The sequence below is a fragment of the Ursus arctos genome, unplaced genomic scaffold (assembly GCF_023065955.2).
Source record: "Ursus arctos isolate Adak ecotype North America unplaced genomic scaffold, UrsArc2.0 scaffold_2, whole genome shotgun sequence".
Taxonomy (NCBI): Eukaryota; Metazoa; Chordata; class Mammalia; order Carnivora; family Ursidae; genus Ursus; species Ursus arctos.
The window spans coordinates 41,460,932-41,486,180 of record NW_026622874.1 but is presented as its reverse complement, the minus strand read 5'-3'; the positions used below and the strand labels follow the sequence as shown (position 1 = coordinate 41,486,180).

General features: G+C 46.7%; 1 protein-coding gene across 1 annotated transcript in view; it reads right to left on the bottom strand.

The window, feature by feature from the left end:
- The window catches only part of SRGAP2 (SLIT-ROBO Rho GTPase activating protein 2), a 210,580-nt gene extending 185,442 nt beyond the window's left edge, over positions 1-25,138 (bottom strand). The window contains exons 1-2 of the mRNA XM_057315097.1: positions 24,851-25,138; positions 22,470-23,078 (exon numbers count right to left, since the gene is read on the bottom strand). Of these exons, the coding sequence (XP_057171080.1) occupies positions 22,470-22,536 (67 nt within the window). The 5' untranslated portion in view covers positions 22,537-23,078; positions 24,851-25,138. The remainder of the gene's footprint in view (positions 1-22,469; positions 23,079-24,850) is intronic.
- Positions 25,139-25,249: the final 111 nt, after the last annotated feature.

Below are 25,249 nucleotides of genomic sequence, written 5' to 3'. Positions count from 1 at the left end.
CCCAATATATAGTCACTTTCCCTAAGATCCTCTCCTTCCCCACTATGGCATCTAGTAGCCTTAGACCCTTATTCACAGCTCTTATGGGAAACAAAAGGGATCTCACACTGCAGTATAAATAAGCAAACAGCACTTTTGAGTAAGATGAGGGAAGAGACCATTTTTAAATAGGTCAAGCTAACAGTGGAAGAGATGTCTTCAGCTCATCCTCACACAGAGGCCCTGACAACAGCCCCCAAATCATATCCAGTAGCTGGCTTTCTACCCAGCCTTAGGCAAACAGAGAACTAGCGCTTGAAACTCTCCCAGATAAGTTGAAGTGGGCTAACAAAGAAGTTCAAGTGGACCTCAGGGCTCAGGTCTTAGCCACAAGCCTGCCTTATCATCCTCTAGAGATGGCGCTGCAAGCAGGAACAGTGTCCCACGGAAAGGTGTGTTACACGTCTTGCCTAAATGGAAATCAGAGCTCCATACACACCCTGCCATTCTTCCTTGCAAATGCTCCTTTTAAACCCATATCTTAAGAATTCCATTCACTCTGGTTTCACCTGGCGGAGAGAGAAAACAAGTCTCTTGGTCCACTTTTTACCTAGTCAAAGCCACCATCATCTCTCACTTGATTCCTGACAACAGTCTTGTAACTGGCACCCTTCCTTCCACTTTTTATCCGCTAATATCTATTTTCCCCACAGCAAGCAGTGTGATCTTTAAAAAAAACAAATCAGATGTGTTACTCCCAGCTTATTGCCCTCCAGTGGCTTCCCACTGCACTGGGAATCAAATGCAGAGTCCTGGCCATACTCTCTAGGCTCCGTGTGGCCTGACCCTGTCCGCCAGTTCCAGCTCCCTCCAGACTCTCTCCTCCTTGCACTCTGCCTTCTGATCACACAGACCTTCTTTCTGTTCCTCAAACATGCACAGCTCTGAGCACCTTCAGACCTTAGCACCTGCTGTTCCCTCAGCCCCTAGACCTGCCCTTGGCTGACTCTTTCTTCCCATCCCATGGGCAGCTCAGATGTCACCTCCAACAGGCTTTGTTGGACCACACCTGGGTTAAGTAAGCAATGCCCTGCCCCCACCAGCTACTCTGAACACACCACTTTATTTTTTATTTCCTTCACTACACTCAGCTTCCTGCATTTCACTGCTCCATGTATCTGTTCACTGTGTACTTCTCCCACTAAGATGACAGCTCCCCGAAAGCAGAGCTGTTCCATCGTGTTGGTCACTCTTTCTAGCACCAGGCCAGAGCCTGGCACACAGAGGACCTGCATCACCACAGGCCGATTACCTAAATGAAAAAATTGAATGAATGAATATTTTTTATACAAACTGAACTAAATAAAGGTCTTTCAAGATCGGGTAAAGCCCTCTGGTAGGCCCCACAGAGACCGTGTCCTGGGTCACACCTTTGCTCACAGACCCGCCAGCACTGGTACACACTTTACCAACAGGGAACTGTATCTACAGGATGGGAGGTGAGGTCACGTGCCTCCATCGGGCATTTCCCTAATTAATCATCGACACTCAGAGTCTGGATATCTATAACACCAACTCTGGCATCGATCTGAAGGAAACCTATTCGTTTAAGCTGACAAAAACATGCTGTCATTTTCATTTCCATTACAAAGCATGCCAATGTAGCAGAAATATTTTGATTGATTGCACATCTTTCTCACAATCCAAGTGGCAATTGATCAGCTTACCAAGGGACAAATAGCTCAACAACTCAGGCCAGAAGCAGAAAGTCTTTTTTTTCTTTCTTTACTTACAAGACTTAAGTAAGATACTGAAAATACAGAAAATTACTAATACTTAAAATTTTCTTTTGGGAGACACTAAACTGTGACACCGTCACCCCTTTTGTTTGGAACAAGGTAAGATGTATATACGTGTGTATATGTATTTATACACAACATATATATCTATGTATGTTATGTATCTATCAATTAGACAATAAGTAACTAACAGCACCGCCATACCCTATGTGGGACATGAATCCCAAGGCCAGGAAGGCATCTCCAACAACACCTTCACTCCTGGCCCCACGGAGAACAAATGAGTTCACAGAACTAAAAGCACTTTGAGACTCTGAAAGAAACAAGCTACAGAAATTCTGAAAGAAGTGGGGGAAAAAAAACAAGTACAAAAACAGTCTCTTGGGGGGGGGGGGAGGGGACGTTGCATAAAGAGAGAGTCAAGGTGCTCATTACTGAAAAGCCCTTCAGGTTGAAGAGAGCCATCCTTGACCATCCCTCCACTTCCCCGCAGCCACCCGGCTCTTCTTTTCAAGGATCAGTGGTGATCAGACTCCCTCTCCGACAGGCTGTTGACTCAGTGGCCTTTCTGGCAGCCAAACTGCTGGGAGCTGCTCAGGCGCACCCGGCCAAGCAGGCTAGCACAGGTTTCCACCACGCCCAGGCTTCAGCTTGGTGGAAAATGAAAATGGCCAAAAGAGTTTTAATGAGTTGTTAATGATTTAAGTATGCATAGTGATATGCTTGCAAGATAAGACCAAAGGAACCCAACCCATTATACATTCAATTATACAACCCTGGCACACATTTAGGAAGCTTCTAAAATAGAATGAAGGCTGGAAGATTCTATGCCTCCATACCCTCCCCTTCCTAAAAAAGCATTCTCTTCTCTTTTCTGAAGTCTCCAGAACAGAGTATTCGACAGTCTTCCTTCATACTTTCATCCTATCATTCCACAAACACCTGGCTTCTGCCTGATGTCAACCCTGCCTCTCAATCACTTACTGAGGACAGGACTAAACTTGAGCTGTTTCCTGTGGACAAAAGTACAATGGTCGCCTTAAGATCACCTACTTGAAGGAAAACTGGTTTTAGGCTGATTAATATACTCCATACTTCCAGGTTCTCACACTTGGTATGTCTTTTTCTAAAACACCCCAATAAGATAAGAGGTAGGAAAATGGCTCCCTTGGTTAATTGAGAAGGAATGTCATCTTTAAAAAGAAAAAAAGGAGGGGGGGCACCTGGGTGGCTCAGTCGGTTGAGTGTCCAACTCTTGATCTCAGCTCAGGTCTTGATCTCAGGCTCCTGAGTTCAAGCCCCACATTGGGCTCCATGCTGTGCACAGAGCCACTTAAAAAATAATAATAATAAATAAATAAAAAGGGGGAAAAAAGGCTCTGATATGTACTGGCAGACACATGCCATCCTTTTGTACAACATTTTTGCAAGCAGATTTGATTTTCTTTATTTGAATTTATCCAGTTTTGGAGGTTGCAATACCAAAACAGATCTATGTTCCATTTCGTTCAACATTAGGTCAAGACACTTAGATTGCTGTAAATAAGAATGATTCTAGGTTATGATTAAGATGGCTTTTCGAACAATGAACAACAGTAGGTCACAATCACCTGCAAATGCCCAGCACTGTGTTAAACACCAGTGATGGGCACCAAGGAAGTATAAAATAGAATTCCTGTCATCCACATCTAACAATCTAGAGACAGCCCTCAATTAATTCACTAACAGAATATGTTACATAATAAGATTATTTGTAATTTCAAACACATTTCACCAGTTTCAGTTCTCAGGGGGGTAGAGAACTGACTTAGCCCATAATGTGACTGAAGTAACAAGTGTGTGCAAATGAAACCTGATCTAGAAAACTGGCATAACACCAGAATGTCTACCATGTGTGTGTATGGTGCTTTGTTAGCTACCGAGATTCTCATATACGTAAATGTCACCTGTGGATAGGTGGTATTTGGTAGAACAATGGTAATGTTTCCGATGGCTGAAGAAACTGAGGAACAGAAAGCCTAGAAACTGCTTCAAAGTCACAAGGCTACCATGGCAACAGGACTCCCAGGCTGTTCTTCCAACTCCAAATCCCATTCTCTATCCACTTGCGCCAAACTGAATGAGAAATAGGTGTGGAGTGTTTTGCTTTGCTTTGTTGTTTAAGACTGATATCTGAGAAAGAGGAAATTTCATTTGAGAAAGATGAGGAGGTAAAGGGAAACTTTTGGCGATTCAAAAGAAGGCTTAGGGGCACTTTTAGAAGCTTTAGACCATGACAGCCCTGGGGCTTTACTGCTTTCATTTCACTGTAAGCCTCACAGAGGGGCTGTTCCCCCTTTCAGGCTGTCTTTGCCTTTTCAAGTTCACCTGCCATGCTTAAGGCATATTGGAGGAGGGTGTTCGGTGTGGGTTTTAACTCATGAATGGGAATACGCCGTCCAGAAGTGTTTGAGAAGAGTTTCTTGATAGCTAGGTAAGCACTGGAAAAGAGGAGGGTAATGAAGACGATGGACTAGTGTGTGAGAAAGACCGCCTGATGGAGAATGAACGGAGTTGCCAGCCTAGGAAGACAGGCAAAGGGGGTTGGGGACTGAGGGAGCGCACAGTTCTAGTAAAGAGTCCGTGGGGAAGAGTGTTCAGTTAGCCCTCACCACTGTACCATCAGGCCAAGGCAGGTGAAGGAGGAGGCAGCGGCAGGCATGACCCCCAGCTATGCATAAATACAGTCTCTCCCCCTCAGTGAGGGCCGACAGTTGAGAAGACATCTACAACATTATCAGATGACCACACAAATGATCACACATCTGTGACTTCCACAAAAATTCCTCCAACTGAATCCAAGCGCAAAGAGTCTCATCCTTCATCCAATAATCCAGTAAACATTTAGTATGCGCCAAGCACCGCATTAGATGCCAGGAAAACAAAAGTATACAGGGACGGTCTTCAAGGAGCTGCCTTCAAGGAGCTCACAGTTTAGCAGGCAAGAAAGATGTACAAATAAATAAATGCAAAAGAGTCGACTGGTATGAATTTCTTCAGTTCAGTACCGACTACAGCCCGGGCACAGCAGGCTTCCAGCATACACAGAGCCCAGTGGATTCCCCAACACACACTTCTTGGCAGACCTTTTATTTATCATTTACCCATCCGTATACAGAGGCTCACACTAACACTTAGGCCAAATCTATGTTATTAATCACATATTTGCTGGCTAAGTCACTTTCCTGATGTCCACCCTGCCCAAGCCACTGTTTTGCTTCCAAGGGGGAAGAATGTGTGTGCATAAATCTCGCTCAAATTATGTAAGAGAAACCTGAACTTGGGGTGACGCTAAAAGGGTTCACCATAGCATGGCATGTCCTTTCAAGTATGGCCCAGAGAGCAACAGGTGATTCACTTTTTTTTTTTTTTAAGATTTTATTTATTTATTTGACAGAGATAGAGACAGCCAGCGAGAGAGGGAACACAAGCAGGGGGAGTGGGAGAGGAAGAAGCAGGCTCACAGCGGAGGAGCCTGATGTGGGGCTCGATCCCATAACGCCGGGATCACGCCCTGAGCCGAAGGCAGACGCTTAACCGCTGTGCCACCCAGGCACCCCAACAGGTGATTCACTTTAACAAACATCCTTGAGTCAATGTTATGTAGGTCAAGTCCCATGAAAACAAACTCCAAGAGACTGTCCATCTTCTTCTGTCGCAGCAAATAAAATCTTAGTTTATATTTGTTTGTGCTGTGTCATTTACAAAGCATTTATGAAATGGTTATCTCATTTAATCAACACAGCAACCCTTAGTTATAAGTATAATATGGTCGTTTTTTTTTAAAGATTTTATTTATTTATGCGACAGAGAGACAGCCAGCGAGAGAGGGAACACAGCAGGGGAGTGGGAGAGGAAGAAGCAGGCTCCCAGCAGAGGAGCCCGATGTGGGACTAGATCCCCAAACGCCGGGATCACGCCCTGAGCGGAAGGCAGACGCTTAAGGACTGCGCTACCCAGGCGCCCCTATATGGTCGTCTTTAATCTGAAGAAGCTGAGGCCAGTAGAGGTTAGGGAAGTAAACAGGGCCATGCAATTAATGGCATGGGTCAGAGCTGGGTCTGGCACTCAAGCCTTCCGACCTCCAGTTGGGTGTTTCCTTCTACCAAATTGGGGCTTAAAATTCCCAAGCCAACCGTTGGTAATCTCTGTTACTTAGAAAGAAAAAATAAAAAGGAGGACAATAATTCCTCCAGTCTCCTTGGATCCAACACACTGGATGACTGTAAATCACAGGCCATTCTGTTCAGAATAGAAATAACACTAAAAATTCAAAGCCTTTGGAGGTGATGATGGAATATATTCAGTTCTAATGCCAATATCTAAAATATATTTGCCTATAAATAGCATTAGCTTGATCCCCTCTCGCAACAAATCGCACATCAAAATCTCCAAACTCTATAACCAGGAGCCATCTCACCATCCCGAAGTTATTCAAATTAAGGCGATTAGCCACTCCTGCCTCCACACCTCGAAACAAAACAGCACCAGCACCACCCAGTCATGTTTTGCTGAACTCAGCCTCTCCCACACTCCCTGGGATGCTTTTAAAATAACTTGTTCATTAGCCAGCTCTCTGTCAACCATGGGAGCTAGGGGTGTGGAGGGGACGTTGGTGGGGGGGCTTGAATCGACTTTTCTGTATTTCTCAGAGCAGGAGAGATGCTCATCAGCAGAGAAGAAACGCTCAGAACTCAAATTTTTCCTTTCCTTGTTCAGCCAGGGCTCCTCCGCTACAGGGTATGGGGAAAGAAAATGCTATTAATTCTCAAACACAAACAGTGAGTCCCCTTGAAGGGGGAAACATTTCTCAAACTGAAATGTAAAAAAGCTCCAAACGAGGTCAGGTATTTGGCATATACACCGAGGTGCCATCTAGCTCACAGTTTCTCTGCAACATTCCCAATTTAGAAGAAAGGAAAATGACAGATTTAATGAAGGGGGGGATGTGGGGAAAGGCTGGCACTGTCACCTACCTGATGAAATTCCTCCTTGAACGGAACTGTCACCTCAAACTCACAAGTCCAAAATAACCCTCACTCTCTTGCCAAGCGCAGCATCTTCTCCTGACTGCCCCACGACTATTTCTGCCTTTGCCACCAGCCTTCTCCCCGTGCCCCAAGCCAGGTACCTCAGGCCCGCCTGACTCCCACCTGGCGCCTGGCTCCCGCGCCCATCTCTGCAGCTCAGCTCCCCATCTTGGTAGTACCTCTGGACTCTAGCGTGGTCAAGCACGGACCAAGGGTAAAGGCGCAAGCTGACTTTGGAGTCATCCAGACCTGGGCCTGAGTCACCAGTCCCCTTGGATCAAGGGCCTGAGCACAAGTTTCTAGTTCAGTTAATGAAGACTCGCTTCCCTCACTGGTGGCTCGAAGAATCGGTCCCATTTAGCAACCTATCGCAGCGCCCACCGCAGGGGCCTGGCACAGACGAGCCCACTGTGCGGGCAGGAGCAGCCTGGAGCAAGCCGGGGAGGCGCTCTGAAACACCACCGCCTCACACCACCCCTCCAGCAGACCGCCCCGATTGTTCTCCGCGGGCTCGCGCACAGCCGGACGGGGGCTGACCTTCGAGATCGTCCACAACCAGCCGGCCCCATCCGCCCCCTCGGTCTCTGCCTCCTCTGTTCCGACCAGAGTCCACTGGCTCCCTCAGCAAGCGTTCACCGGGGGCGACCCCAGGCAAACGCGGTGCTGGACGCTGGCAACGGGAACGGGAACGAAAGGCTGTCCGCCCTCAGGATCGCCCAAGCGTCTTTTCGGTAGGGAGCGTGTGTCTGAGGAAAGGGGCTTGCGGTGGGGGTGAGGCCGGATAAAACCACCCTTGTATTCTGGTGTAGGAAGTGATGCGGGGCTGGTCAGCACGGTGGGGGCTGTGGGAACGCCAGGGAGGGAAGCGCACACACTTGCCTCTGTTCTCCCCTCCTACTCTGGAGTCAGCCAAAGCCTGCGCCGTCGGGCAAGGTCTCATTCACTCGGGCCCACACCTCTCCATCTCCGAATTCCTCAAGTTCTTATCAACATTACTCATTTTCAGTCATCCACTGGCTGACGTCATCTCTTGTGTTGCTGTGGGTTAATTTTTTTTTTACTACTTTTCATATACATTGGTTGTTTTTCTCCACTGGTTTATATGACTGTAGATACAGACTAGACTCTAGACACCTCTCAATCTCTCACATACTAATTATTTGTGGCATAGGTGATAAACTCAGAAATACTGACGATCACAAAATATGTATTCTTTTAGCGATGACAAACACCTGCTCCCCTCACTGCTAGGTCCTGGCTTCTGCAGGGGTATCGCTGTGTCCAACCCAAGAGGAGAGAGAAGACCCCTGGGTGTCTCTGAAAATTTTTCAAAACGTAATTTGCTAATATTGTGGTTTTAAACCTTAGGAAATTTTTTGTAAGAGAAAGTTCTCATCCCAGGTGGCACAGTGTTAACACCACTACAGCTCGATGGAGGGTTCGTCTTGTCCACAAATACATGCAAACTCAACATCCATACTAATGTGACATTACAGATCAATGGGGAAAGAGATGCACCCATTCGATAAGTGAAACTAGAACAAATGGTTAGCCATATGGAATATAAAAATAAAGTTCAGTCCCTACCTCACCATTCACAAGAATAAATTCCTCATTTGTGCAAGGCAGATACGTGAGAAGCAAAACTTAAAAACCTTTAGAAGAAATACAGGGGAATATCCTTATAATTTCAGGATAGGAAAGACTGTGTGGGTTAAAAAAAAAAAAAAAAGTCCAAACAACAAAGAAAAAGCTGGACAGATGTGAATATCTTTCAACAAAACTTCTTTTTTTTTTTAAGATTTTATTTATTTATTCGACAGAGAGAGACAGCCAGCGAGAGAGGGAACACAAGCAGGGGGAGTGGGAGAGGAAGAAGCAGGCTCATAGTGGAGGAGCCCGATGTGGGGCTCGATCCCATAACGCCGGGATCACGCCCTGAGCCGAAGGCAGGAGCCCAGCCACTGTGCCACCCAGGCGCCCTTACAACAAAACTTCTTATACATCAGAGAATCCAGTAAAAAGATAAGCCAGCTCTGGGAGAGGTATATGTAACCCGTATCACCAACAAAGGATGGATACCATGATATGTAAGAAATAGGTACACAGCAATAATAAAAAGAAAAATAACCTAAAAGAGCCATCTCTAGATTGCAGTTCAAGAACTATTCTGGGGAAGGTTCCAGCTGATCTTCTCCCAGAACATGAAGGACAGAAACACAGTGAGGTGGCAACTTAGTCCACTTCTATATGTTTATATTTTATTACCATTTATAAATTTGTTATCATATTATTATCTCAATTTATCTATACAGCGACCCTGGGATATAGGCAGAACATATAGTGTAACATTTTATTGACAAGGAAATCTAGACTCAAGAAGGCAAATGATAAATTCAGGGACACAAACAGCGCTTCCTAGTGAGAAGCAAAACCTAGATTTTCCACCTTCTAATCCATAATCTTTCCATTAAAAAACACACAAAACTGCCTCCACTTTAAAAAAAAAAATACACATTCACACAAAAATGTATACATGAATGTTCATCACAGCTTTCTTCATAATAACCTCAAACTGGAAACAACCAGATGTCCTTCAATGGGTAAATGGTTAGCAAACCCATGTACATCCCTATCATGAGATTCTACCCAACAATAAAAAGGAAGGAACTAGTGATACACGGAACAGCCTAGATGAATCGCCAGAGAATTACGCTGAGTGAGAAAAAGTCAATCCTAAAAGGCTACATACTATATGAGTCCATGTATGATATTCTGGAAATGACAAGTCATGAGAACAGATTGGCGGCTCCAGGAGTTAAGGACTAAGGATTAAGGGAGATGGGATGAGGGGATGATGGGGGAGACAGGACTATAAAAGATCGACATGAGCAATCCTGGTGGTAATGAGGCTGTTTGGTATTTTGACTGTATCAATGTCAATGTCCTGGTTGTGACATTGTACTATAGTTTTGAAAGATTTTAACCATTGGGGGAAACTAAGTAAAGGGTATTGCAATCCATATTGTTTCTTCCAACTGCATATGAATGTGTGATTATCTCAAAATAAAATATTTCAAAAAAGACCAAAAATTTTTAAGAGGTCTAAAATCACCCTGTCCTGCTGTCGCACCATTCAGAGGCTAAACGAGATGAAATATGTAAAGGCGCTTCACAGACCGCCAAGCACACGGTAATACTAGGGACAATCACCAACTCCCACCTCAACCAGCCTCGGCCACATCACTCACTGTCAGACCGTTCTCTCAACACCAGGCTTTCACATCTCTCCACCATGGTCCTTCGTTGTACTGGTGCAGTCTGTCCATCCCTTTTAATATCCTGAAGCTCCTTGAAAGCCAAAACCTCATTCTGTATCCCTATATGCCCACAACCTAGCAAAAAATCAAGCACAGAGTAGGTGCCAGGTATATGGGTACTGGTTGAAACTAGTTCATGATTTCCATGTTTAATACAAAGTATCCCAACACCAGTAGAAGTGAGGAGGGGAGGGGACTGGGAGGAACACCCCAGAACACCCCATGAGCCAACGTCTTGAGAGTTGCATCAATGACTTCTTCCTTCCCCAAGCCTGAGAACCCAAATGTCTGTACAGATGGTGTGGTGGCAGCAGCAAAAATATGAATTCAATTCATCAGGCCTCATTTTTTATCCTGTTTCAAGCTCTGCAAATGAAGGAATTGACCATTTATAGTTTGGGTCACTGGAACAAGATGGGAAGGTAGACTGGAGTGTACTCTTCTGGAAAAGATTTTAAAGGTTAGCTGACAGCCCTTTTCCTGAAATGATTAGACTGGAGACTTGCCTGAGGGTTGGGGGGGGGGAGGAATGTACTAAATGATCTGTCAAGATCTCTCAGAGACCTCACACTCTCTGCCTGGACAAACCTATTTGGTTCATGGGGTGGGGAGGGGGTTCCCACACTCTGAAAACAATGCTAGCTCCTTACTCCTCTGCCGAATAGTTTTTGACAAAAAAAGAAAGAAAGAAAGAAAGAAAGAAAGAAAGAAAGAAAGAAAGAAAGAAAGAAAGAAAGAAAGAAAGAAAGCCAAAAAAAGAAAAAAAGAAAAAAGAAAAGAAACACACATACAAGCGGGTGTTTGCTGCTCCTAATGTTATTGGATAATTTTTCAAATTCTTACTCAATTACATATCACACTCTTATCTGCAGTCTCCACAGGCCAGATAGGCCTGCTTTCACATCATGTCCACTGAGCCTACAGAACACAAGTATCCCTCTCAAGTAATTCCAGCTCTCTAAACATGACATCGTTTTACATTAAGTTGTGTGTATGTGCACGTGTGAGAGAGAGAGAGACAGTGTGTGTGTGTGTGTGTGTGTGTGTGTGTGTGTGTACAAGCCTGTGTTCACAAGTGCCTGGTCTAGGAGCAGTCAAGAGGAGATGAGGGGCCAGAGCAGGTTAAAACCTTGGGAGGTTTCTGTTTCTACCTAGATAATGATTAACTCTTTTCGTTGCTGAAAACAGAGGAGGTGGCATTTCTGGACTACTCCAGTAGGACTACTCCAGGACTACTACAGTCCTGCTCCCCGGTGGAAAGAACAAGTAAGAGCTCACACGCACACATCTTACTCTTAGAAAGAAATAAGTGGCATGAATTGGTTTCTGGCTTTGGCAGCGGGAGTGCTACTAAAGTTTGAAGGAATACTTGGTGTTTTTAAATTGTGTCATTACCCACCTTAAAATATCCAGATCAAGAACCTCATTAATCAAAGCAACAGACACCATCTACCCAAAATGCTTCCACGTTTCCTTGAAAATTGCTGACAGCAAAGAGTTGAGATAAGTGACATCACCACAAATCACCGAATAAATAAGAGAGATCAAGAGATACAGCACAATTGACTCCGACAACGACTAACACACAAAGCCTATTAATGTCATTTAAAGATAAAACTTTAAGCCAGGAGTAGGAGAGATGAGCAGGAAGAATCTATGGCATCTATTCTCTGGTTTCTATCCTTCCCTCGGGACAATAATCAACATGGAAACACTGTGTGGCAACTCAATTTATAAGAACTGGTTTTTGGTCCCAGGTCCTAAAAATGATGAAGCAAAGAACTAGTAATCCATCTTTCTACTTTCCCGCTGAGATGGGAATACCAAAGGTGGAAGGACTTGTCCAACATTATGCAGCCAGTCCTCCATTATCCTACAACCATCCCGGCCTCCCTGTGAATGATCTTTTTTTAAGTGCCATAATGATAAAAATATGAGCTGTCATTATTATTAATAGTACTCATTTAAAAACAACAGACTGTTTCTTCGCCTATTCATTAGGTGAAAAGAAAACAAACATAAACGTGAAAACATTTCAACTCCACATTACAGCATACCTCATCACAATCCCCACACAAATCCCTTAGCTGACAAAGGGCCTAACCCATGAAGAGGGGTACAAGTGGCAAGAGGCCATCCTACATCCTCAGAGAGCCTGGAGTCACTTCCCCCACAACCCAGATGTATCCATTAACCCCATTCCAGTTCCACATCCACATGGCCTCCCCCTAGTTTGCCCCAGCCCAGATGTCAGGGATTTAAAAGCCTCCCATTTCCCTATACTTGAATCATAACTAAAGACAATCACCCCACTTCCTTTTTTCTTTCTGCCCCATATGTGTGCAACAGCCAGGCGACACAGCAAGCTCTGGGACCAGGGAGAGCGAAGTTCAGCCAGTTTTGTTCTTACAAGTGCTCCTGCTTCATAGGGGCAAAACTGTCATCTTCAATATCTGAAGTAAGCAAGAATAAGAACCATGAAAGCTGGGAGGGCATTAGAAATTCTCTAATTCAAGCCCTAATTTCCTAGATGAGAAAACCAAGGCAGGGCGGGGCGGGGGGGTCAAGTAGGTATGTCCCAGAAAGACGTTTAGAACACGACATGAACTGCATTTTGCATCACGACCCTAGGAAATGAGAACTATGGACGATCGTCTAGAATGGTGTTAAGTCGCCTTGGGTTCATCCTCCATCTCCATCGCTTAACAGCTGTGTGCTTTGGAGTAACTTAGGTAGCCTCCCGGTGTCTCCTCTGTGAAATGGGGATCATAAAAGCAGTTTCCTCCTAGGGCTGCTGGGAGATTCATGAGTTAATATATGTAAAGCACTTAGAGCTTAAACATAAGGAAATGCTAGCCACCATCATCATCGTCAATTATTAGCTCGGGCCAAGAATGACTATCTCCATTTTATAGATGAGGACACTAGGGGCTTTGAGACCTGAGGTGAGTTACCCCCCAAATCACAGTGGTAAATGGCAAAGCCAAACTTAAACCCAAACTTTCTTCCTCCAAATGGCACTCTTTCCCTTGGAACCATTCTCCCTGCACGGAACCCTTTAGGGTTTCTCCAAAATAGGTACCTTATCAAGATGCCTCCCCAAAGAGCAGCTTACTCATCTGACAAGATCTGGTCCAATACCCTCCACCCCAATCAATCAATTGATCAATCCAAACACAAGAGAAAGACTAGTGGAAAAGGGAGCAGATCTCTCAAGGATCCCAATGTTTGGAGAAACTGTTGCCAACTCTTTAGAAACAGGATGTATTTCTTAAAGCTCATGGCATGGCATGTCTTGGCCAGCTCGTGCTCTTGGATCCCTTTGTTTTCTGCGCCTTGTCTTCCTGTGGAGCCCTGGCCACCCAGACGCCCATGGCTGGTGAGGTCATCCTCTCCAGGGAGAGCACTCAGACTCTGCCCACCAAGCTGTGATTTGAGATGCAGGATCCAGGATCAGAAAGCAAAGACAAGGTCCCAACTTCCATAATGCCTCTCGGGTCACCTGCCCACTCATTAGTGCGTTTTTAGGGGAAAAAAAAGATTATTTTAAAGAACTGCCTTCTCCCTAACAGACGGCATCCTAAAATACCCACAGAAATGGACGAGGCGTACTCCCCAGCTGTTTTTCCTTCCTCGTGAATATAAATTTCAAGTTCAGAACCATTCATTCACAATGTATAAATAAGGTCATGGCTACTGAATATCAAATGACTTGAAAATCAGAGGGGAAAGTCTCCCTTTGCACCTTTCCTTCCCGTTTTCCATAGATCATACAGCTGCTTCGAAGGAGCTAATAGCTCTCTCCAAACCCATGCTTCAAAAAAGTATCACAACAGTCCCTTTGCAGAGTCAATTCTGTTCTAAAAAAGACCTCAACTTTCTCAACTTTAGACTTCAAATACCTGTTTAAAATGTTAAATAGGGGCGCCTGGGTGGCACAGCGGTTAAGCGTCTGCCTTTGGCTCAGGGCGTGATCCCGGCATTACGGGATCGAGCCCCACGTCAGGCTCCTCCGAGCCCCACGTCAGGCTTCTCCGCTATGAACCTGCTTCTTCCTCTCCCACTCCCCCTGCTTGTGTTCCCTCTCTCGCTGGCTGTCTCTATCTCTGTCAAATAAATAAATAAAATCTTCAAAAAAATAAAAAATAAAAAAATAAAATGTTAAATAAATCCTGGACAAATGTAGAATTTGTTTTGCTTTAATTACAGAAAACCCTACTTCTGTTTTACACTCTGCAATGTGACAGTTAATATTTTTCTTGGTTTCAGAGGTAAGAAACATGACTGAAGAAATTTGATCAACTCAATTAGAGCTCTAGGGCAGTGATTTTAAAGCGGATGGAGGGGGTAGTAAGGAAGGAAAAACAACACCCCCCACTGGGGAGCCTCCACGTGCTATATGGTGTTGTACCTGCCATTCCATGATGACAATCTTCACCATGTTTTGATCCACTCTGAATTTCAAACAACATTAACATAAGGAGAAGCCTTTTTATTGGAGTGGGGGGGAAAGGCAGAAGCATGGCACAGTCACATCCCACCTCAACTCAGAAAACATTTTTTAGTGCTTCTCTGTGCCAGAAGCTGGACACATGGCAGTAAATAAAAGATAGGTCTGTTCCCAAGGTGCTCAGTGAGTTGTAAATAAAAAGATGTAAACAAAGAGATTACAATGTAATATAATGAATGCAGTAATAGAACCTAGACAGCAGCACCAGGACACTGCTGAGGAAATGCTCAGGGTGGGTTGATTAACCCCGTGCAGAAAGCAAGGAGAGATGCTGAGGAATCCCTCTTGGCATCCTGCACAGGATCACTGTGCAGAGAGAAGGGACAAGCAGGGAAGACTTCCTGGAGGTGGTGGCATTTGAGCTGGCTTTTAAAGGATGACTGAGCTTTCCAGGTTCAAGGAAAATGACCCATTCGATAGTATTCACCAAGAGCCACCATTTACAGCTATGATACTGTTCTATTCACACTTCTACCTGAAGAGTCCCCTATAATAAGAGCTACGTATTTAGCATTTACGATTTGCCCTATACTTGACACACATTCACAATAAACCAGCCAGGTAGGTCTTGCTATCTCCACATCACAGCAGAGCACGCTTAGAGGAGAAGCTGAGTAACCCGAGCAAGGCCACAGGGCAAGGAGGTGACGTTGACACGGTTCCCAGTGAGGGCCCATCCCAAAGCCTGGGTTCTTTGCATGGCACTACACAACTTCAAAACATTCCCATCGAAGTCTAGAAGAGGAGGGAAGGCTGAAAGACACGTATTTAGAACTTAAGGAGGTACAAGTTGAACGCATAGTTCTGTGAGAGTCATCCCAGAGAGAAGGGTCCTTTCTAGTCAGAATGACCAAGGAAGGCACCGAGCAGGGTGAGATTTCAGGAGGTGAAGCTGTAGAACTGGGCGGGGAGAAAGGGGCAACCCAGGAACAGCACTTGGACTCAGACTCTGATAACAGCCCAGGTCCTAATTCCTGACCCATCATTCACCAGCAGCAGCCCCTGGGCGAGTCACTGATTTGCTGCACCTCAATTTATTCAACAGCAAAATGGGATAAGAGCACTATATTCCTCCTAGGGTCAGAGTGAGGATTAGGAACAATCTATATAAAGTGTTTAGCATAAGTACACGGTAAGCCCCAAACAGCAGAATGTTCGCTAATATAGTAGATGTGTTTCAAGTGTGACAAATAGGCCTCCAGTCCTCTCCTACAGTAAAATGAGAGATATGGTTGATGATAAAACTGAGAATAAGGTTGAGGACCAAGTTAATGTTCACCTGGGAAGTTGGTCTCTTCTCAGCAGGGAATCAATCATGAGAGGAAATAAGCCACAGTCATGGCATTCTGAGCAGATCTCCCAGGAGAGCCCCCAGCCCCAACCCTTGGCATCTGGCTCACTTGTGACCCTTTCAGGAGAAGTGTGAGGCCCTAGGGACTGGTTCAAGCAAGGTCTTTAGGAAAAACAGATACTGTCACTCGTCAACGCCTAACATCTCCAAGATTTTTTTTTCTTTCCTCTCTCCCTCTATCCTGTACCTCCCCCCACCCAAACACATAGTAATGGCTGAGGCACAATTATTAACCCAACTTCTCTGGGAGACTGTTTGTCTTTATTCACTAAATAAATAAATAAATAAATAAATAAATAAATTTTCCAGGAACCAATCCGGGTAGCTTGGATCACTCTTTATTTAAATAGTTTTTAAATTTGGTAATACCTGGCTTTTACTTATTTATTTTCAAGTTAATGTCATTTCTATAATGTGGTTATTATATTACTCATTTAATAACATATTATAATGAAGACACTCTTGGTAATGACGGTTCTCACTTATCTTGATTGTGATGATTTCATGGGTGTATAACACATGTCAAAACTTATCTAATGTACACCTTAAACATGTGTGGTTTATTACATGTCAATTAAACCTCAATAAAGCTGATAAAAAATACAATAAAAATTTAGTAATTCATGTAATTATAAAAGGTATAAAATTGTTATCCACATACAATGTTCATATTATGAACATAAATATATATTCATAATATGAAAATATGAGCATGTATATTTAAATGTCAACTCTAAAAAGATTTATCAGGACACATGATTATATAGAAATATAGAAGTTGGGTGTAGAGGACATTTTTGTAAATAGGATTACATCATACCGTTCATAGCAGCAGTATTTGCAATAGGTAAAAGGTAGACACCACCCAAGTGTCCATGGAAAAATGAACAGACAAACAAAATGTGGTACAGAAATCCAATAGCCTTAAAAAGGAAATGAAATTCTGACAAATGCTACCACATGGATGGGCCTTGAAGACTTATGCTGAGTGAATTAAGCCAATCACAAAAGGACAAATACAGCATGCTTCCACTTATATGTGGTACCTAGAGCGGTCGGAGAAACAGGCTGGAGGTGAGGGGGATTGAGTAATGGGCACAGAGTACAAGTACAGATGCAGTACAAGACGCGGGGTCCTGGAGATAGAGCCGGTTTGCACAATGGTAATGTTCTAACTGCCACTGAACTGTCCACTGAAGAATGGCTGAGATAGTAAATTTTATGTTGTGTGTTTTTTCCCTACCATGAAAGAGATGAAAGTTCCTACACGTTATTGCAAAATCAGTAAAGGTGTTATTTTGTAATTCTTAAAAATGTTTTTTAAGTGCTCTTATTGATATTTCAATCAAACAACTTCTGAGGTAACTTTCCCAGATTCCCTAAAAGGCCAGCTCTGTAGCTGACACCAAGTTAAAACTGTGTACTTACATTTTATTACCAGTAGAGATCTACACGTTGACTTCTTTTTCCCTGCCACATGACCTAGTACGTTCCTAACAAAGCCCTCGGAGGCCTAGGGTGTAAGGTAGGTGCAATTCCCATGAAGAAGACGTCTCTTCTGGAAGAAGGGCTCTATAGGTACCACTGGCAGCCCATGTTTATCGGGAGTGAACAATGGGAGCATATGAGTCAGGAGCTGGGCACCTGCTGATTTAAAAGGGTGTGGACCCTACAGATCAGGGCCGGGTCTGACTCTGTAAACTTCATGACAGAGAAAGGATTGGCTTTCACCCTGTGCGGTGCATGATGATGTGGCCATAACCACCAGATGGGTTTCTCTGAAGATATTTCTGTTCCCATGCCCTAGGAGGATGCCTGAAATTGCAAAAGGGCTCCTCGCAAACACGCATCTCACCGCTGCCGCTTTGCACAGCACATGGCATCCCCAGCTCCTTGCCCACCACCTTCGTCCAGCCTTCCAACTCTGACATACAGAGTGCTCCGTTTTTCCCAGAGCTTCCTTTCCTTCCAGGAGTTCGGCTTACTGCAGAGTCCTATTTTCCCTGAGCAAGGGAAGAGAAGCCTTCAATCATCTCACAGGAAGATGATAGCATCTGCTTGGGGATTCCAAGGAGATGTTTTACTGCAGCTTTTCACAAACTGATTATATTTAAAGCTCCCTTGGGGAGTGGGGGCTGGGAGGAAAGAAGCTTTGGAGAAGACCTTTGTTGGCATGAGTGAAGAACCACTCAGACCTCCCTGGGGAGCAAGCTTGTTTAAATACCAGCAATCCACATTCCCAAGTGTGTATGCACACACAGTATGCGTGGAGTTTTAAATTTCATCTCCTGCTTGGAAAGGGTCCTAAAAGGGTTAAACTGTTCCAGGCAAAGGCCTGAGGTTTTTCTATCAAAATGCTCCAGATGGAAATTACAGAATTTCACTTCTCAGCTCTGTGCTGCACACATATTGCCCTTCTAAGACATTTAAAAAAAAAAAAAAAAAAAAGGACAAGACCCCCAATGTTCTCAAGAAAGAAAATTTGACTGCTCAGCACACAGTACCACTCTGTGTCAGAGGATTCCTCCTGGAATATTTGCATTAACTGTCAATCTCAAGCTTTCTGAGGCACTAGAAAAACTCAAGGTATGGCGAGGGTAAAGGAAAGGGGGTTCTGAATAAGGAGAGGATGACAGCTAGCCAGGAGACTAAGCAGTGATGAGAAGCCACCCAAATGCCACCCAGATTATCACCTCCAGTAACCAGGCGTTGCACTCTACCACCTTGTGCTGCTCCAATCTTGAAAGAAACTAACAGGCTACAGGCCAAAAGGCCTCAGGTTATGACCATGAACCTGACCGGGGTTGTCAAGAATTTCCAGATTCACGTATATGAAAGCGTTTCATTAATTGGAAAGAATCATGTAAAAGCATTAAGAATATTATTGCTTTCGAGTCAGACATTGAGAGGCATGAACTTTCAAAGGAATCTGAACACCCACAAACCAGAAACAATGATGGTTTTGAAGAAGGCAGCTACAGGGCAGGCTGACTAAGGAGGCACGCCCTTCATAAACGCACACTGGGGTAGGGTTAGGGCTGCAGCCTCAGAAGCCCTTCAGGGCACATGCAAGCAGGTGGTTTAAAGGGAGGCAAAAGCCATAGGAGAGACAAGGTCCCACAGAGTCCATTTCAAGTCCACTGGATTCAAACCGTTCTCACCGAAAAAGGCAAAACCCAGGACTCTGGTCAGAGAATACGAGACAACAGCTGCCAACAATTAGTTTGCCTGTTCGTTTTATAGAAAGGGAAACTGAGGTCTACAGGGTTTAAGATACCTTTCACCACTACTGGAGGAATGTAAACTAGAACTCCAGTTTCATTCCCAGACTTGTGTGCTGTCATGGAACAGCTGGCACTTTGGGGGTGAATGGGCAGTGTGGCCTTACAGTTAGCCCAACGCAGCAGGAAGGCAGGCCCACGAACAGAGGGGTAGACTGGTGAGCACACGTACCACGCTAAATGATTTTCATATACGATCTCATTGACTCCTCACAACTGCCTTAGAAAATGCACAGTATTTTGCCTATTATCCAGTTAGGAAAGTAAGGCTCAGACAAGTCACGGAACTTGCCCAAGGGACAAGGGGAGCAAGTGACCAACCTTAGATTTGAAACCTGGGTCCCTTCAACTCAAAAACCTGTGCTCTTAGCCACCAGACCAAAAGAGCAATTTTCTTTTTTATCTTGACATCTGTAAGAGACCAGCAGCAGTACCAGTCCCATGTAACACATAAAAACCTGAAACTCGGAATTCTGACTGAGGGCTTCTACCTAGCGGGGGAGCAGAGCTAATCTAGAACCCGGGTCCTTTGTCTCCAATCTCAATGTTCTTGCGCGAAGAACCTGGGTTCTAGAACGTAAGCTCCGTAAGGGAGGGGTCTTTGTCTTGTCCACTGCTCTATCATCAGCCCCTAGAACACACAGAAGGCACTCAATAAAGAGCTGACAATCAGGGGATGGAGTCAAGCTGCCAGGGTTTGGCTGTGTGACCTTGGGAAGGCTTCTCACCCTCTCTAAGTCTGTTTCTTCATGCAGTGAATACGGGGTAAAATAACATCTACCTTCAGGCTGACGTGAGAATTAAACAAGACAACTCATATAAAGCACTTGGGACCAGCTGAAAAATCATGAGCACCCAAAATGTAATCCATTATTATTATTATTATTATTATTATTATTATTACTACTACTACTACTACTATTATTCATGGACAGATTTGGGCTTTTTAAGGATTTCTTTTTTTCCTACTCTGGTCAGATGACGTTTCATAGTAAATAGGAATAGAATAAAGCAGAGAATTGGAAGTCCGTAACCTCCTTCTCATTTCAACTACCACCACCTAGCTGTGTGACCTTGGACAAGCCTCTTAATTTCTCGGTATTCTCCTCTGCTATAAAATGAGGGACTAAATCATTTAAATCAGTTTCTTATTAGGCACCTTCTCTGAGTAAGACATCATGCTCGGCCACCTATAAAATTCTGTGATCCTGAAGAGTGTCAGTGTAAAATATCAGAGCAAAGCAAAACAGTCCCCTGCTAGCGGCAAGGTTGAAGAGGAACTCCAAATAGCCAACTGCATTACATCATCTCAATGAGCAATGTTTGTAAATACACAAGTGTTCAATTTTGAGACACTCATGAGAAATCTTTCACCAATAGGAATCAGCAGACAAGGTTCTATTAACACCTATCAGCCCTGAACCTTCCAAAAAATAAACATGTAAAATCACTTTGCACCTTAGTCAAATGGCGTGCTTCTGGAGAGAAATCTGGGAAAGTCAAAGTTACTAACGCTCCCTATGGCAACAGTTAAGAATAGAATGTGTATAAAAATAAGAGTGACATATCTGGTTAAAATGGCAAGGGGGATTCCAGGAGCAGAATACAGTGCATCTGGACAGGACACAGAGACCAGTGGCCTATTGTTGACGAAAACAGGCCCAGATTATGAACAGTGACAAGAGGCCAAGACCTCAATTATAACTCAAAACCACACCTCTCCCAATCCCTGTTCAACTGAAGCTATCAATCAATCAACTCCCCCATCTCTGTAATAAACCCACCAATATTTGCAGCCAAGTGGATAGAAGATCCCTCAGGGCACCTCCAGCAATGACCAAGCTGATGACATTAAAAAGATCCTACAGGCAAAAATGGGGACTTCAAACCACATTCCAACCTTCCAAGAGATAAGGCAGCTGCCCATTTCAAGCTCTTACTATCCCCACCCCGGGCAATCATTAGAAGGGAGACAGGGCCCTTCCCAAGTCCTCTATCATAGGAAAAGGTCTCCTTGCATTGGTGCAGGAAAAGAAGGAGGGGCCCCTCCCTCTGTACTCTGAAACAAAGGAAAACCCAGAGCTCCAACCATGTGGTGTAACATCCAAGGCCACCCACCTCTCCCACTCCCCAGCTGAAGTCTCAATGGGCTAGAGCACATCGCTCTTCCCAGTGGCTGGCCAGGAAGGGCCAGTGCCTTGCACAAACACATCCTGGGGCTCTTTAACAGGCAGGAACCCCTCCTATGGGAATGACTGGTTAAAAAAAGGTTGTCTGGGAAGGGGCTCTGATTCATGCATCAAGTCAGGTAGTCAACTAAACATGCAGACAGGTCAGTTGGTTTCTCCAGGTCCACATTTTGCTTTACCCTTCCCATTTTTGCAGAAGGAAGTGGCTCTTTAAAAGCATGCATTCTGGAGCAGAAGGTGACAACACAGAAGGGTTAAACAATTATGTCTTCCCATTCTCCAGAATCAGCACCACCCAGCAACCCTAACATCCCAACTCCATTCATGTTTAGGTGAGGGTGGAGACCGGGTGTGAAATTACCTTATTCTTTCTGTACTCTGATCTCTGATTGAATGCAAGGCAACCAGAGACCTGGCAGGTACAAGGTGCACCCAAGGCGGCTACAGACTTTCTGCCTCAGATACCATAGCAAATATCACCTTTTGATATTGTGCATCAGAAAAAACCCCGCCTCTCCGGGGGCTCCCCAAATGGTATACCTTCTCAAGGTTGCCTTTCTCTACCTGGACTCCTCTTCAACCTCAGAAATAAATTCCCGAACACCTGTCAGATTTCAGTTGTCCTTCAAGGAAACCTGACCCAGGCACCCAGAGGCAAATTGCCGCCTTTCTCTCTCCAAGACCCTCTCACCCCCCCCCCATCTAGCCTGGGGGGAAAGGGCTGCCAAAATCAGGGTCAGCCCTTCAGGAACAAACCTAAAACCCACTCTGAAAATTCCTTTCCAGAGCCTGTGGCCCCTGGCGCAGCCCATCCCTCGGAGGCTCAAACCCACCTATGAAACCACCTCTGGGTTCAGCCTGCCCCCACCTGCTCCACCCAAAGAAATGAACATCCTGCAAATCAGGGTGGAAATACATGCCTCAATGGTCCACAGAGCATATGCATTATGCTATTTTTTCAAAGCCCTTACCTTTGACCTGAGTATCGTACTCTGCTATGATCTCCTTATCCTTTTTGAATTTGGCCGGAGACGTCATGTTTTCCTTCTTTCTTCCAAATTCAAATTGTGACTTGATAGATCCACGGGAAAAATCCAACCACCGAAATCAATACCTCCAAGACCGCTTCTCCCAAGGGCAGAAGGGGCCCCCCGCGGTGGTCTCCAGCGCTCCGGGGAGCGCGGGTTGCGGGCTGGGCAGAAGGCTACGGCGGGCACATGCAGACGGTGGGCGCTGGGGCCGGGCGCGGCGGCGGCTGGGTCCTGTGCTAGAGCCGGAGCCTAAGCCTCAGCATTAGCCGGGAGAACTGCAGCGCCCGGAGTCTGGCCTGGGGTCTGACATCAACGACAGAGGCAGGGAGTGGAAGTCCTTCCGCACAACATGGTGTGGGGGGTGCGGGGGTGTGGACGCGCCCAGCTGTGTCCCCGGGAGGGAGTGGGTGCGTAAAAGGGTGCCGGGGAGGGCTGGGCGTGCTTCGCGGTTTTTTGTTGCACAGGCTTGAAGATGCTGCAAATCAAATCCCAAACGGGAGCCGCAGCGGCGTAGACTGGATCGGAAGTCGTTTGCTCCGGTTCACTTGCCTGTAAATGCAGGGAAAAGGGGAGGGGGCGATCAGCCCCAGCGCAGATCCTAATCGCGGCGGGGGTGGGGTAGGGGACGTCGTTCCAAGCTCGGCCTGGGCCCATTCATCTCGGCCAAATACCGCCCGGCCCACAGAGCCCGGCGCGGCGAGGTGCGGAGGAAGGAAGCTCCCTCCGGATTTTGTTTTAAGGCTGGAAGAAAACACTTTGGAGCAGCCGCCTGCGCGGGCTTCGGGTGGGGACTGCGGCGGGAACGCGGGGCTCCGGGCGGGGACTGCGGCACCTCGGCGGCCTCCGAGCCCCGCCAGCGCTGGGCAGCGGCCAGTCGAAGGGAGCACTCTCGGCAGTGGCTCCGACGCGGCCCCTGACCCCCGGCTGGGGCAACTCCCTGGACATCAAAAGGGATCAAAGCCAGGGAGGGACAAGCCACACGGGCACAACTTTTCTTTCCCTCCCGCCCCTCCTCCCAGTTGTTTTGTTTTTGGTTACTAGCTTCTCTTGGCAGCAAAATGTTTGGGGGGGTGGGGGGTGACCTGCAGGAAAAAGCCTGCTCGGCACGGGGCACATCCAGGAAAACAATGTGGTCGACAGAAGCAGGAAACGGGTTAGAGGCTAGGGTCGGAGTCGGGAAAACCCGGGGGCGGGGGACGGAAGGCAGCCACCGCCTCCCCCAAGCCAGGGACGAGAGTGACTCTTAAATGCCACCCCCGATATTTTTTGCCACCCATGCCCAGAGATCCCAGATACCGCACCCAGACCCAGGCTGGGGGAGGGGGGGTCGGGAGGGTCGCAGTCCCGACTCCTCGTACCAGGAGGTGCCGAAGGAAATCCCGCCCTGGCCCAGGCCCGGGAGGCGGGAGGGAAGCAGCGGGGGCGCAGAGTCGGGCTTCTAGCTCCCCACCGTGCCGCAGCAGCTACCCTCCCTCCTTGGTCGCCCCTTAGCCACTCCTGGTCAGGAGGCGGGGGGGGGGCGGGGGGGTCTCCCGCCGGTGGCTCCCACTTCCCGCGCCGGGAGGAAGAGGGAGCCCAGGCGGCGTGGTGGTTCAGGCGGGCAGGAAGCGGGGAGGGGGTTCTGAGGTGGGGTCCAGAGACTGCACGGCAGCCGGGGATAACTGGAGCCTCAGCACACGCTTGGAAGGTGGAGAGAGGGCACAGGAAAGATTACCTAGGGAGGGAGTGGGGGCCGGGGGGAGACTACCGTGGGCCACGATGTACATGGAGCGAAAGGATGTTAGCAACTTGGGGGACCCGCTATGCGTCTGGGAACGGGGGTGCGTAATAGGAGCCATTCCACGCGGGCCGGGGGCTGGGACAGGGCAAGAGCCCCGGAAGCAGTGCGGAACAACTATCCTTCTAGGTCCTGGGCTGTAACCCGGCTGTCTGCCACGGCTTGGAGACAGAGGAAGAGGGTAGCCCATGGTTACGGGTGATGCCAGCGACGGTTGCCCAAAAGTGGACCAAGGCTGCCCGTGTGCAGGGGACTTGGGGAGGGGGCTGGGTGCGGGCTTCGCGGCGGCAGAATCCCAGGGCAGAGTCCCAGGCTGTGCGGTGAAGGGCAGAGAGAGATGCAATCTTGAGAAGTATTATGGGCTGTACCAGAAGATTTGGAGAGGGTCGGGGGGAGGGGGTCTGAGGGATTCCGGGCGGCACGACTAGGCGATGCCGCAAGCCGCATCAGCGCCCTCTCCTTCCCGCCCCTGCCGGGGTTTGTTCAGTCAGAGCTCCAGCCCGGCGGTCGGGAAGAGGAAAGGGGAGAGGGAAGGAGCCTTTACCTGGCTCTGACGCGACGGGTCTCGGGCCCCCGGCTCCGCTTCCCACTCAGAGATCTCCTCCCCTCTTCCCCGCCACCCGCTTCTACGCAGATCGGTCCCCTAGTCCCCTGAGGAGCCTCTGCCAACTCCGCAGGACCCCGCCGGGAAGCAGAACCCACCCCCTTACCAATCACCGCCCGTTTTCTATCGACCGATGGGGCCTGTAGCCAATAAGAATAGCTGGTCCCGGGAGGACAGGAATGAGGAGGAGGAGCTGACGAAACTCGGAGGTGTGACTAGCACCACCGAGGCGTGGTCACAGAGTAAGCTCATCCCAGGGTTGCCGAGCCCTAAAGTAGAATTAATGGGCGGGGTTAAGATGGAACCAACAGCCAAACACAAACTCCTGAGAGAAAGCAC